Below are 14,340 nucleotides of genomic sequence, written 5' to 3' on the forward strand. Positions count from 1 at the left end.
TGCTTCTGATACAATCATTCCCTTAGATCACATACCGTGTTTGCCGACAGTAAACCTTCCTCCTGTGGTTCATTTCCTGGAGTCACAGGGCACAAAAAGGTGACATATTTTACCCCCAAAGTGTTGTGTTGTTTGTCCAAATTAGCCCTTTGGGTCTTTGAGGAGCAGGAATGTACTGAAAAGACTTTGGATACTTGAAAAGTTGGTGCAAACTTGGACGGCTCCTCTGCAAATCGTTTGAAAGTAAAACTAGCTGGGAGCATTTCTGTTTTGCCTATGTAAAGTAAAAGAGGAGCCTCTTTTAAAGGTGTGTGTGCTTTTTCATGATTCTTAGTGTGATGGCTGTGTGAACACAGCAATTATCAGGTTAACACCTCAAGTTTGTGCATAAGCTATATATCTCTTTCCCTCTGGTTGTTTCTCGACCTAGATTGAGAGCACTGAAAAAGAAAGTATATGACACTCCGGGTTGTTCAGCCTTAAGCCAAATCTGTCTCGTGTTTCTCTATGTCTGGCCATTTTGTGCTGTTTCGTGTGCCATTTTACCAGTTTGTCCATGCCATGTTTTTATTCGACCATGCACATCCTGGTCTCTGATAAGCATCTGAGCCTATAGCTAGCCCTGCTGCCTTCACACTTTCTCACCTCATCAGCCTCAGCATTTGAACCCTGCCTGAACGCTAACTTGTGGCTGCATGAACATCAAAGACAAGTCTCCAGCCATCATGCACTGTGTCTCTGTGCTGGTATTTGACTCTGCCTGACATTTTTGGACCTTGAGTTTTGGAAATGTTGACCTTTTTGCATTGCTGCTACTCAGCCTGCCTGGTCTGTGATTTTTACCTTGCTCTTGTTCAGCTAATTTCCTCTGCTCTCACTGGATTCTGCCCGTCTCTGTGTGTCAGTGTGTGGACTGATCTCTGTGAAACTTACTTTGCCCCTGCGTCTTGTATCAGTTGTATTTCTATTACATTTAAGTCCTATCCATAATTCTGGCCTACCGTGTCTGCTTCTGGGTCCAGTTTTGGGTTGATCCTTATTCTTCAACAGTTTTGGGTTGATCCACAACTACATAACTAAAATCAGGCACAAACTGAATTTTGAAAAATCTCAAAATAATACATAAGTAGGGGCAATTGCTCTTTCCTTAGCTTAACATCACTTTAGAGTTTAAAAAGGTTTTAAAGGAGTCACAGGGCATCTTGTTGTGTCATAAGCACAAAGCACTTAAAGCTCAGGTTAAAGTTGATTTTCAGTTGCTGAGTCATCACAAAATCCCACAACTGCCACTATAGCTTTTTTTTTTTTGCATTTTAGCTTAAACCTAGGGCAATGATGGTTTAAAGGTGCTATGTATAATATTTTTTGTTTAAAACATTTAGAGAATTAATTAGAAATGGCTACTGAAGGGGGGTCTGGGATATTAGGGGCCTGGGATAACCACCAATTCATTCGATGATGACATCTAGTGACCTACAAAAAGAATGGCAAACAGCAGCTGGGGTGAAGAGCATGGTGAGGACGAGTTGAAACATGCAGGAGCAGGGCTGAAGTCCTGTAAATCTAGAAAAAAGAGTAAGGTCGTCACCTCCGAATCCAGCTTTCAGCTGGGTGTGCTTCAGCAAGGCTGGAAGGCATATTTGTCTCTGTGAGAGACATGAACTAATCCACATACAAGGTTATACTGGAAGACAACTTGATTTCCTCTGATAATGTTCCCCTATTACAGCAAGGATCGCATTTTTTCAACTCAAGAAATGCTCCATGTCACACAACTAAGTCAATCAAGCTGTGGATGGAGGACTACCAAATCAAACCCTTTCCAGACCGAAACCTCATTGAATACCTCTAGAATGAAATCAAGAGTAAGATGGATGGCCACAAGCCAATAAAAACAAAGCTGATCTGCTTGACATTTTGCACTAGGAGTGGCATAATGTCACCCAACAGCAAAGTAAAAGACCAATGGAAAACATGCCAAAACACATGAAAGCTGTGATTGAAGATCAGGGTTATTCCACCAAATAATGATATCTAAACTCTTCCTACCTTAAAACATTAGTAATTTATGGTTTTAAAATGAATACACTGCATCTTTTTGTTATATTGACCAGTTGTCATTTTCTGCTCTTAATGACAAAAAAAAAAAAAGATAGAGAAATGTACCTACACTATATAGCTATAAATAGTCTGGCGTCTTAAATGTTTCCCAGAACTTTATTATAGCCCTCTTATTACTGATCTTTTTTTTTTTTTTTTTTTGCTGTGTTAAGTGCATGCATCAGCTCTACGATATTTAACTACACAGTGTACATTTAAAATATACAGAGCAGATTGACAAAGTACATGACCTTGCAGGCACATCGGTAGTAGAGAGATTTAGTTAATTGTCATGTTCTTGTATACCATAATCAGAAGGAGAATATTACACACTGAGAGGAAGTGCATGACCTTCTTCTTGTTAAACTCTAGATGGTGCAAGATAGCAATAAACTAAGGGCACAGAGCGGAATATTCCAGTAGCTGACCCAAAGAAAAGTCTTCAAAGTAAGGACATAGATCTTCCATTGATGACAAAGGATGAGGACATTTATGGTAATTAAATGTCTTGAAAATGATTCTCTTCACAAAATCATATAAGTTTCGCGAATGTGAAACCCTGATGGTGAATGACAGTGAAGATGGATTCATCATAGGCTATATTTGTTACACATTTATATTCATATTCAGTAGAGTTTATATTTACAAATGAATCATAATCTTCAAAATATGCAGATGTTTTACCGCAGTGTTCGAAATGTGTAGACACAAAAAGGCATGGTAAGCCTAATGCGAACCTCATGTGCTGAAATGGAAATGACTCGGTGGCACTCAGCTGCCATCAGTTTTTTTTCTGTGTGGGAATATACAAATACTTATGTAGAAGGAGGCTCGATTGTCTCAGAAGTATTTAGCAAATCACTCTGTAGAATCATCAGTCATGACCAAACCGCATCATATTGACGTGAACGCGCGCTTGTATCATGACGTTAGCTAGAGTATAGCCCCTCCTGTCCTGTTACCACCTGCAAGGATACGAACATAACGGGCAGTTATGGTTCTTGGATAAGTGGAAGTAATACGTAGAAGCTAATTTCAAGGGGCGACATATGCGTCGTCCTGGTCAGAAAAGTTCCAGGGGTGATAGAACAATTAAGCAAAAAAAAAAAAAAAAAAATGCCGAGTATTTTAAACACCTGGATTCCCATGTAGGCTACTAATAAAACGATGAGTGACCCATCACCATCCAATTCCTTTCACGTTCCACATTGGAGATCTATTCGCTTAGGAGACCATACGTACCCTTAAAAACCAGGATGTATCTGATACAGGTGCTTTGGGTTTTCACACTTTTAAGGCATGTAATAACGGATCACTCTCCGTCCGCATGTACGAAATTGGAACTTGATCACCTAAGGAGGAAAAGAGTGGACGCAGTGCGAGGACAGATCCTAAGTAAGCTACGACTTAGCAGGCCCCCAGACGAACTTGTTTTCAATGAGGTGCCGCTGCAATTTCAAGCGCTCTTCAACAGCACCAAAAAACTTCTACAGGAACTTATTAAGGAGCGACAGCACAACTGCGGCAGTGCAAACGCAGAAGATGACTACTATGCCAAGGAAGTCATCAAAGTCAACATGATGGACGAACTGATAGAAAACGGTAAATTTGTATTCTGGACCGTACTTTAATGCGAAATTCACTCGCTGTCGTATGTAACAGATTTACCAGCATTCTCACTCTTATAGCAAAGGTGTGTATACACAGAAGATTTTAAACAGTTTTGTCCTCAGTGTATGCTATATAATACAATATTTGTTCTACGGCCAAACAAAACCTGTAGTGTTCTCTCGGTTGTTAGTATGGCAACACTTTCTAGTCCATCAAATGTCATTAGACAATGTAATACTAATATCTTCTTATGTCAAGTGTTATTTTAAATCTTCGTATTAACACACAAAGATGAATGTGAAATAGCCTACATAGTGTTATGTCCATTCAAGATAACTAGTTGCATAAATGAGTTGCATTAAAAACTGTTCTACTTAGCAACTAAAAATAGACTTGTATGCTTGGCATTATGTAAGCAATCAATACATTAATGTCAGATGGGGTGCATTCAGAGCTCTTGTTAATGAGGCCTCAGTCAACGTTGGCTAAATAAACACCTCCAGCAAGTTAAATTGAATTACATAAGGTTTTAAGGACCGGAGAAGTCAGCATGGTTTCATGTCCAAGCCATGTCAGAAATTTTGAAAGCTCAATATATAAGCCAGTTGATTTGTAAGAATGACTTTTCTCCTTTTGTGGGTGATTACGTTTGTTGCAGGTATTCAATTAGGCTATTCAATCTAGAATATATTGTCGTAATGGACTGTCATGCTTAATGTGTAGCCTATGTTCTTATGTTGATTTTGTTTGTCAGAGCGAACTCAAGGAGATAGTGGGGCTGCCATAGTGAAAAAGGGATAAGATTTAGCTCAGAGGGTTCATGAATGCAAACAAAACTACAAGGATTCCTAGTGCTTAATGCAGAGGAAGGGTTGACCTCAAGGTGGTGTTGGTTTAGGCATTTGTCTTGCTATGTTAGTGTTGCACAGGCTTATTCAAATGGTTCATGTGTTTGCTTGAGCAAAAGATGCTGCAAAGATGATTAGTATTCTAATTTACCAGCTCATATAGCTCTTCAAACAAATAGCTTTGAGATTCGAGTGTTTAAATATTCTTAATGTAAATGAATATTAGTCAGCTTGATGTTTGAAAACTGAACATGAGATTAATGACTAAAAAGTGATTAAAACGAATACAAATAATTAAAAAAGGTCTATCACGTCAGGATGAGGTGTCAAGTATACAGCTTACTGTGTATTTTGGCAATGCCATTTAATTGTTGTTTCACTTGTTGCAGGTGGCGTTCATGATTGTCCAAAGGAAAATTCCAGATTTTTCCTTTTCAGTGTTACAACCCTTGAGAGGAATGCCAGCAGCCTGTTCCGTGCCAAGTTTCGGCTTCTGCGTGAACCAAACCCTAGGGCCAGGCAGAGTGAACAGCGCATCGAGCTCTATCAGGTCTGTCCAGCAGCTGAGAGGCTCCAGCTGAAGATCTGCAATGAAAAAAGGACTAGTGAAACGGGGTAGAATGAGAGATAGATAGACATCACATAGATTTAAATGCATAGATAGTGCAGGCACCAATGAAGTTACAGATAAGCAATGCATACTTAGGCATCCATCCAGAATTACAATTAAAAGTACTTAAAGAGTTATAGGAACTCAGATGAAGGCAACATGAATGGTTTCATGTTCTCATGTCTATCCATTTTGCACTGTACAGCCTCAGCAATATGTATAAAATGAAATTAAGAGCACAATCTGTCTGCAAAAAGTCCTTGTGCTTGGACTGATGTGGATGGTTGTCAGGTTCATGTACTAATACAGATGATTTGCTCCTCAGAGACGTCGGGGTGAAAAAGATAGGTCCAACAGGCGCTACATTGAAGGCAAAAATGTCCAGACTAAAGGTGCAGCCGAGTGGATCACATTTGATGTAACAGAGACGGTTAGGGATTGGCTGATGCACCCAGGTAGGTGGAAAAGCTGAAGCAATCCAACAATCAGGTGTAAAATCCTATAGTGATCATAAGTAACAGTAACTACATGACACAATCTTAATTCTTTATTGCTAATATACAGAAATCTAAAATGTAAGGCAGTACATCCCTTATTCCTTATTGCAAATATACAAACCTAGGTCTGAGATTAAATTCATTGGCCATAACATCTTCCACTGGTTTTCATCCATAGAAAACAATCTTGGTTTAGAGATTGGTGTGCATTGTCCTTGTCAGTCCATTAATGATGACGTCATCAACAACAAAGATGAAATACTTGAAGTAAAGTTCAAAGGTAATCAAACCACTTTCCACAGAGGAGTAGGGTGACCATTGATGGTGTGTTTGCGGATGGTTGTGTGGTGTGTGTGTGTATGTGTATGTGTGGTGGTGGGTGTTTGTAATGGAAGTCTCCTTTTTTATTGGGGAGCCAATGTATTTACACTACATTTAGCTCTGTTTGTTTTGTTGCCCAGTTCATAGGGAAAGGGGATAATGGTTCAATTCCATCAGATGACATACATGATTCATTATGCACCCTATATCTACTGTACCTGTTGAATTCATAAATGTAATTAACTGCATTTTGCCCTGAATGAGTCATACTTCTAATTCTAATATTTATTAAAGTTGTATTCTTACTTACAGTGACCCAAATACACAGGGAAAGTATTTGTATTCCTTTAGTATTCGTAACCTCAGTATAGGTGCAAAAGCTCCATTTGTATGGGTTTTGGCCTTGTATGGAAGCAGAAACTATGGACACATGATGTATGGCTGGTGTTTGCTGTCTCCTGTAGGAGTGGTGGGCAGGGAGGAGAAGAGGCGTGGGGACCTGGGGCGCCTTAAGAAGCAGAGAGAGGAGAGTATGCCTCATTTGATCCTGATGATGCTGCCGCCCCATCATACCAGTACAAAATCAAATCACCGCCGCAAAAGGACACTGGATACCAACTACTGTTTCTCGTAGGCCTCTACCTAATAAGGAAACGCAATAATGAATAATTTCCCTCTGATAAACAGGCTTTTAAACTGTCTGTGTTAAGGAATTGTTAAAGCAGTAATTATACAAAAGATGTCAATGTTTTACATTTACTCAAAATACCATCTAGCCGACTAACACATATTTTTCATTACTACTCCTGATCTTGATTTTTTAAGTGCTTTTCTCAATGAAAACCCTGCATTAAATGTTCTTTGAGTGTTCTTTACATGAGTGCCTGACCTGAAATGATCAGTGACCTTCTATTCTCTACCATCTCATGAACCTTCAAAGGATTTCAAATACTTACTTATTCTTGCTGCCCACTTCTTTTTCTCCTTGGGGTCCAACTGCTCCACAAGTAACTATGAGGAGAACTGCTGCGTCCGCTCACTCTACATCGACTTCCGCCGGGACTTGGACTGGAGGTGGATACATGAACCCAAGGGTTACTATGCCAACTACTGCTCTGGGCCTTGCCCCTACATGCAGAGCTCTGACGCTACACATAGTACGGTAAGGACACTACTTCTAGAACTATATTAATGTCTGCTATTTATCGTCTGCATTCTCCTTCCCATCACAAACAGTGTACAACTAAATTAAAATGGCAGAAAAGCAGAGGTTGGTGTCACTTTAACAACTGGAACAGGTGATGTAGATGTAGACAAATGAAATGTCTTTATTAATTAGTGACGCTACGTAGTTGACCACCACATGGCTCACTGAGCCACTGAGCTTAAGGCAACAGGTTCTGGTTAAAGGTTAGGCTGTGGCTAAAATCATTGTGACGCTGGTCTATCCCTGGCTTAAACCTTTTCTTCTCTTAACATACCAACAGTTGCTGAGTCTGTACCAGACGCTGAATCCAGATGCCTCCATCTCGCCCTGCTGTGTACCCCAGGAGATGGAGCCCCTCACCATCCTCTACTTCTCTGGCCGCAACCCTAAAGTGGAGCACCTCTCCAACATGATTGTCAAGTCCTGCCGCTGTAGCTGACTGAGAATAGTGAGAGAGCGCCCGAGTTGGCTCGTCATGTTAGCATGTGGGAAGTTAGCACGTGTTGTACATCAATGTCAGGTTGAGGGCATGCTTCAACACTGCTGACTAAGGTTATGGGTGCTACCATGCGTGAGGTCATGTATGGATCCTGATCCTATCCCAGGATGTGGACTTATAAAAGGAATGGCACAATGACGAACAAGTGTTGAGGTCAGATATTAAGCCAATAGGATTTCATGTTTTTTTAATTATCTGATTATGGTCCCCTACTAAAAGACTGCTTTTTTGTGGGGCAATCCAAAAATGGAAAGTATCACAATGCATTATACTTTTTCATGATATACTACAAGTAATTATATGAATTAAACTCAATGTTTTACCTCAATTATGCCACATAGAAGGGACAATAAGTCAAAAGTTAGAGACTTTCAGTACTTTTTGCACTTGATAGTGCATGTATTATGTAAAATCTGGATCCCTTGCTAGTTTAAACTTAGTCTGTAGAATAAAGAAGAAAATATAGACATATATGTAAATATGTCATATTTTCATGTTTGATTAAAGCAAACATTTAACTGTGAATATAAAGAAAAATAAATGATTCTGAATGAAAGATGGGTCATTATTTATTAACACGTGAGTCTGGTATGAATTTGAAGCACTTCTTAAGCAATCTAGTATGACATTTTTTTTAAATCCATAGCCCCTTTCTGTGTTCCACTGTCTAAATGTTCACAAAATGCTCCCAGGAAACCCATTAGGGCTTAAACACTGATGAATATGTGGTGACAAGTGGTCAGGGAGAATGCAGTTTCCAGTCTCTCTCTCACACCAGCCCCCCCCCCCCCTCTGTTAGGCCAACAATGACAGGGGCCCCAGAAAGCCTCCCCATGTTTTCTGAGTGCAATCAGGCGACATTCACAACCACCCGAACTGCTTGAAAACTGCCGTGGTAGTAAAAAAAAAGCCGCTGCTTTTGGCATGGTTGCCCTGTGGTCTGAAGAAACAACAAAACATCTTTCTGAAGTTCTCCTTTCCAGTTCACCCACTCAATGCAAAGAGAGTTGTATATAGCACCAAACTGGACCAAGTATTTAATATGTGACTCTTTAAAAAAACTCTTTAAGAAAATACCTTAATCACGTAGGTGCTAAATAATTATATAGCTGCATTTAGGCAAATATGTTTATGTTTAAATATAGTATAGTATTCATGCTCATTTAAATGTCAATAAGATACAGATAAGCAGATCAAACAGGCCTATGAAATTTCACCATATCCCTGATTTGTAATTGTAACCCCTTTGAGATTGACAAGCCTTATTTGGTCCATATGTTCCCCTGATAGCAGTACAAAATGAAGGCCAGCTTAACACATTTTATAGTTGGTGGAGCAATCTGTAACAGCTAACTGAGGAGACTACACGCTGTAACTATGGATCTTAATAGACATCGAATCGAAAGGTGGCCAGAGGGCTCTGATACACAGCCAACCCGAGAGGTCCAGGCGAGGACAGCTATTTTAAAACAAGAGCATCATGACAACCAATCGAAGGCGACTTGGGCCATTGTCACAAATATCGGGCAGAATGACAAGTAAAAGTAAAAGAGAAAACCGTTTGTGAACTAATTAAATTAAAAAGAACAATACTAACGAAAACGTTAATAAGGTGATAAACTTGAATACGCCAGATCAACCTCCACCGAGGGAAACTACCATTTCCTTAACACAACAGCGCCATCTAACGGGTCCATAGTCTCTGATGTGTAATAACTCTGGTTGGTAGTCTTCTACCATGCGCGGTGTCGCTGCCAAATGTGAGGACCCGCCTGATGTGAGTCCGCATGCGCAAACTTTGCGACACTATTGTAGTACAACGAGCCAGGTAATGCTGGTGGTGTAGGCTACAGCATGAAGTGGAATGACAAGCGCATTTGTTTATGTTTGAAATCCACCAAGGTTTATGATGTTAAGCTTCATGTTTATTGAATTATTAGTTAAGCAGTGCATTCATTAGCCTACTAGTAACAGTAATACAACATAGCCCCATATGTTGACACTGAGCCTTATGCTGTAAACCGTTGACAAAATTATAAAACACTACGTTAAATAAACCTACATTATGCGTTAAGAGAAGCCAGATACGTTGATATTAAACCATGTATGAGCATGCACTATCTTGGATAGTTTGCTCCTGAGCCTTCTGCCGTAAACCGTTTGTGTTTGCGCATGCGGACTCACATCAGGCAGCGGCGGACTCACATCAGGCAGGGTCCTCACATTTGGCAGCGACACGCACTTCCCGATCAATTGCTACCCGATGGTAGTCTCGCACATCGCGCATGCGTCACTTTGCGAAACTGTACACTGCATAATTAAATATTAGATTAAATATACCCACATAATGAGCTAAAAAAAAAAAAATATGTTGACGTTGAGCCTTATGCTGTAAACCATTTACAATATAATTAAAGTTTACATTAAATATACCCACATTATGCATGAGGACAACCCTCATATGTTGACGTTAAGCCTTACGGTGGATGCCCACGGGACACGACATCGTGTCGCTCTCATTGGGATAGAATGGAGGCGACTGGTCGACTGCTGTCACCTGCTGAGGAAAAAGTCGGCTCTGCTGCCTGCTAAAAGTTGGGGATTTTTTAACTCTATGCAAATGAAGGCAACTTGCTGCCTGCTGAGAGCCAATCAGTTCGGCATGTGTGTGATTTGGAAGTCAACGTAGCTCATAGGGGCGGGAGTAATCACAAATTTTGAAACAAGATGGCGGACATCGGGACTCATTTACCGTGACATATTTTATGTGAATAAAGGTTATCTACACAACTTGTACGTCTAATCGACTCGGTTTGTTGTTTATATGCTACACGAATACTGTGAGGTCAAACTGAAATATTGTCTTAAATTAAGCTCTCAACATTTAGTTAGCTTGTCGCTAATACTATGAGCGAAAACCCATTGTAGCATTGTAGCTAGCTAGCTGCTAAATATGTTACATACAACGTTTTCGTGATTGAACTGGCTGATATGGTTTAGATGGTTTAGATAGAATAAGTACACAAATTATAAATTAAAGTAATCAGCACAACATCTAAACTGAACTCTGAACTATTACTGAACTATTACTGTTAGCTTGCCGCTACAACTTTAACCGAAACCCCATTGGAACACAAAGTGGCTAGCTAGCTGGCTGCTAATAAGTTTCATATAACATTACATTGATTGTTGTTTACTTTTCATATGAGCAGATTTTGGGGCGAATGACCCATCCCAATATTAGCGATCTCAGTCACTACGTGGAGTTTGAGTTTTAATTATGTATTTTAATGATGACTTTATTGGCAGCACAAAATAGGCGGTTATAACCTCGGCTACAACACTACTGTGTTGGGTGCTTCCAAAACCATGAGCGCTCAAAAGCTATCCCTATCTGACCACGCCCCCCAGCCGACTTTTCGCGTACCGATTAAACGCAAGACATATCTACCGTGGGCATCCAGCGTTATGCTGTAAACCGTTTACAACATAAATTACATAAAATACATCCACATTATGCGGTAAAACAGCCACCATATGTTGACGTTAAGCCTTATGCTGCAAAACGTTTACAACATTTTTCAATATGACGTTAAATAAACCCACATAATCAGTGGCGGACCTAGTCATTTGGGGGCCTAAGGCGAACATAGCCAGGGGCCCTCTTCATCCGTCCTTTTAATGCAAAAAAAAAAAAGGGCCACCTCAAAGCAGGGGCGGACTGGGGGGAAAAAGTGGCCCGGGAGTTGTCTGTCAGAGCGGCCCACTTAATATACGGCGCGTTGCCCGCTCAATGTATGCAAAATACCCATACACTTAACATAATTTTGGATGATTACAAAGAAATAACATTATATATGTTTTTTAATAACATTTGGATCCACAAATTTGCCCGGATGGACACATGGAATAAAATGATACTGGCTATTGTAACACTCCAAGGTAGGTATAGTTTGCTAGATGAATATGCTTAACTCTGGGCTAGTATCAGATGGTTAGGCCTATATGTATAACTACAGAGCCTTTAGGAATAAATGTCATCAGAGAAAGAGTACACAATTTTTTTGATAATGATTAGGGCGACCTACATTAAGCAATATCAATTTTTTTGGTAGGCTGATTAACTCATACAGCAATACCTTTTTGTATAGTAGATGGCAGCACACAATCAAAATATTTCCCCTCTACCTACATAGCTACAGTAGCTAGTTATATGGAAGAAAGTTGCATTCAGGAGCCTTCATAAGCAAACATGATTTGGCTCCATATTAAATTATCCCACTTTTTCATTATCCACATGTCTCAAATGTTGTATGATGCAACATAGCTTTACAGGACACATAAAATATGTCCAGTAACAACGTAGAGAAGGGGGCAACATCAGTCAACATAAGTCAAAACCAACTATATTTATTGACTGATCTCGAAAGTATTGGCTTACAAAAGCTAAATAAGTCTTCACAAAGAAAATAACTCAGTGTTAGGGCAAAAAGCGAACATTCACACTGTACAACCTATGAAAAGTGACAGTGGTAGCCTACAAATAAAGAAATACAGACTGCGTTAGCCACTTCACAGCGTGCTAGCCATGATTTTCTTTCTTTCCAATTCTTGGATGTAGGATTCCACCCTTTGTATAAACCTGTTGAATCGATACATTTGGTGTAGGAAGTCCTAATTGTTTTGTTGTCAATTTATCTTAATTAGTACGCCGACAGAGAAAAAAAAATCTCCTTTTCCTGAAAGCAGTTCGTCGCCACAATCGCCCTTAAGGTCCGCCGCCACTGGTTTGAACTTTATTGTAGAAATGAACAGAACAGAACATACGATGGGGTGTAAACATCAGTGGTAATGGTAGTGTTGCATGCTGGGTGTGTGATTATGTGTGTGTGTGTAGGGGTGTTAAAGGTGTCTACGAGCGAGACACGCAAGTATTAGGCTAGAGTGATTCACATCTAATAACAAATAAACATAGTAAGACTGACGGAGGAGATTAGAAAATAGTAAGAAAATAGTAACCATGAGTGTGAATACAGGTCACTAGGAGTAGTATAGTAGACAGTGATTCCTATTGGTTATCATTAGAGGTATATAATATAATCGGTGAAGCAAGGAAAACTGTCGCAACTGACGATATCTGCGGGAGTGCCGGTTGGTTATAGACATGGGCCATCCCGTCGGACCATCGGTGCCAGGGTGGGCAATTTATCGTGGGCCTTCTGCTGGGTGGGGGCCTAAAAGCAGTTGCCTAGTTCGCCTCTATGGTAAGTCCGCCACTGCACATAATGCGTTCATGTTGAGACTTCTGCCAAACCGTTTGTGTTTGAGCATGCGAGGGACTACCATCCGGTAGTGACAACCATAGATATCTTATAAAGGCTAGATAACGTTTCTGGCCGACGGAATCGAATGTTCGCACATGGCGGCCATTTTGCGTCAGTATAGCTCGCTCACCCTTAACATTGTGTTGGTAGTGGTACATACTTTTTAAATAACCAGAACTTTTTGGTTATTTTCAACCGATTTTCAAACGGGTTGGTTTGTTGTAAAGGTAACATATTTCTTAAGGCACTGCATACTTATGAAGAATTATAAGGTGCAATAAATACACATGCTCAAGCTATTTACGTAAAATCAATATCTAGGCTACTAAAACTCAGCATACAGAATGGCAATAGGAGATAAATGTATACTATTATTATCACCTTCATAAAAGAAATATTACTGATATAATAAAATAAAGGTGATCCCACGGGTTCTCGTTTCAAGGGAACGTTCAATAGAGCAGCCTGCACAAAAGTCTGGCATCTTCATTGGCAATAAAGTAAGCAATTTCCTGTCGAAATCATAATGTAAGATGTTTAACAAACCAACCCGATTGGAAATCATGTGCAACTTCAGTTTTATTATGTGCAACTTAAGTTATATTGAAAAGAAAGAACAATTATGCCTTGCCAATTGATGTAATATGACGGATACACAATAGCCGTGATACACAATTAAGCTGCACATTTCAACATGTTCAAGCATCCAGAATTATTACCAAGGTAATGACGTTTGTAAATCAAGTAATTTGTAAATGCGTCAAGATTTCCACGAGATAAGAATGTAAACGATTGTGAAGATCACTGACGTTACCTTACGTACCATTAGGCCCGTGTACATGTGTCAATTTAACCCACCCAATTTATCGAATCGTCTTCACAAGTAGGTGTGAAGATTTTTAAGGGAAACGGCTCTTGTCAACTCGCAACCCCGGTACAAACAGTGCACTGTATACCGGGAGCTAGAGCAAATGACATTGAATCCCACTTAAAACGAATTGCTGGTCGGAGATTTTCTAAAATAATTATTCACACAGGCGTAAACGATGTCCGCCTACGGCAATCGGTTACCACCGAGCGAAATTTTATATCGTTATTCGCTACCGCAACACAAATGGCAGACTCTGTAGTGTGTTCTGGCCCTATGCCTATCAACCGCGGCGACGAAATGTACAGTAGACTATCGGCACTTAACATCTGGCTAGCAGAATGGTGCTCACGCAACGACGTGGATTTCATAAATAACTGGCCTACTTTTTGGAGGAAGCCAGGGCTATTACAGAAGGATGGCATCCATGCTAGCCTCCTTTCTCAAAACTTAAA

The 14,340-nt window shown here is 40.0% G+C and overlaps 1 protein-coding gene across 1 annotated transcript; it reads left to right on the forward strand.

Annotated features, from left to right (window-relative positions):
- Positions 1–3,356: 3,356 nt before the first annotated feature.
- Positions 3,357–7,633, forward strand: LOC308361421 (transforming growth factor beta-3 proprotein-like; the record flags this gene model as incomplete). Its single annotated transcript, XM_080833763.1, has 7 exons — positions 3,357–3,702; positions 4,949–5,109; positions 5,495–5,624; positions 5,845–5,946; positions 6,452–6,617; positions 6,996–7,149; positions 7,475–7,633. 7 exons carry the CDS (start codon positions 3,357–3,359, stop codon positions 7,631–7,633), a joined length of 1,218 nt encoding a protein of 405 aa, XP_080689889.1.
- Between the last annotated feature and the right edge of the window lie 6,707 nt (positions 7,634–14,340).

This window comes from Sprattus sprattus, assembly GCF_963457725.1.
Source record: "Sprattus sprattus genome assembly, chromosome: 2".
In the NCBI taxonomy this organism is placed as follows: Eukaryota; Metazoa; Chordata; class Actinopteri; order Clupeiformes; family Clupeidae; genus Sprattus; species Sprattus sprattus.